Consider the following 1,180-nt stretch of genomic DNA (forward strand, 5'->3'; position numbering starts at 1 on the left):
GCTCCCAGCGCGCCGTGGGTGCTCCGCGGGAGCGGCGCTCGGAAGCGCTCCCGCTCACGGCGTCTCCCGCAGGACTACGAGCTGCAGCTCGTGACCTTCAAGGCGCAGGTGGAGCCCATGGCCTCCCCGGCCAAGAAGCCCAAGGTGCAGTCGGCCTCCGACAGCATCATCCAGGAGGTGGGCACGGCGCCCGGGGCCCAGCCCTTGGCTCTCCCTGTCCTCAGCGGGGTGCCCGTCCTTGGGTGGCCCCGTCCTTGGGTGGCCCCGTCCTTGGGTGGCCCTGTCCTTGGGTCACTCTGCCCTTGGGTGTCCCTGTCCTTGGGTGTCCCCATCCTTGGATGTCCCTGTCCTTGGATGTCCCCGTTCTTGGGTGTCCCCATCCTTGGGTGTCCCCGTCCTTGGGTGTCCCCGCCCTTGGGTGGCCCTGTCCTTGGGTTCCTCTGTCCTCAGGGGTGTCCCCATCATGGGGTGTCCCCATTTTTGGATGTCCCCGTCCTTGGGTGTCCCCATCCTCAGGAGTGTCTCATCCTTGGGTGTCCCCATCCTTGAGTGTCCACGCCTTTGGGTGTCTCTGTACTCAGGGGTGTCCCCGTCCTGGGGTGTCCCCATCCTTGGGTGTCCCTGGCCGGGGGGTCCCCATCCTTGGGTGTCCCCATCCTTGGGTGTCCCTATCCGGGGTGTCCCTGTCCTGGGTGTCCCCATCCTTGGGTGTCCCCGTCCTTGGGTGGCCCTGTCCTTGGGTCACTCTGCCTCTGGGTGTCCCCGTCCTTGGATGTCCCCATCCTTGGATGTCCCCATCCTTGGGTGTCCCCATCCTCAGGGATGTCCCCGTCCTTGGGTGTCCCCGCCCTTGGGTGTCCCTGCCCTTGGGTTCCTCTGTCCTCAGGGGTGTCCCCATCCTTGGGTGTCCCCATCCTTGGGTGTCCACGCCTTTGGGTGTCTTTGTACTCAAGGGTGTCCCTGTCCTGGGTGTCCCCATCCTTGGGTATCCCTGTCCTGGGTATCCCTATCCTTGGGTGTCCCCATCCTTGGGTGTCCCCGTCCTTGGGTGTCCCTGTCCTTGGGTGTCCCATCCTTGGGTGTCCCCATCCTTGGGTGTCCCTGTCCTTGGATGTCCCCATCCTTGGGTGTCCCTGTCCTGGGTGTCCCCATCCTTGGGTGTCCCCATCCTTGGGTGTCC

At 65.2% G+C, this 1,180-nt stretch overlaps 1 protein-coding gene across 1 annotated transcript in view; it reads left to right on the forward strand.

Annotated features, from left to right (window-relative positions):
* PLEC (plectin) overlaps positions 1-1,180 on the forward strand; it is an 18,628-nt gene that overhangs the window by 3,085 nt on the left and 14,363 nt on the right. Inside the window, exon 4 of the mRNA XM_026050246.1 lies at positions 73-177. Within this exon, the coding sequence (XP_025906031.1) occupies positions 73-177 (105 nt within the window). The remainder of the gene's footprint in view (positions 1-72; positions 178-1,180) is intronic.

This window comes from Nothoprocta perdicaria, unplaced genomic scaffold, assembly GCF_003342845.1.
Source record: "Nothoprocta perdicaria isolate Ctin4 unplaced genomic scaffold, notPer1 scaffold_665, whole genome shotgun sequence".
Lineage (NCBI taxonomy): Eukaryota > Metazoa > Chordata > Aves > Tinamiformes > Tinamidae > Nothoprocta > Nothoprocta perdicaria.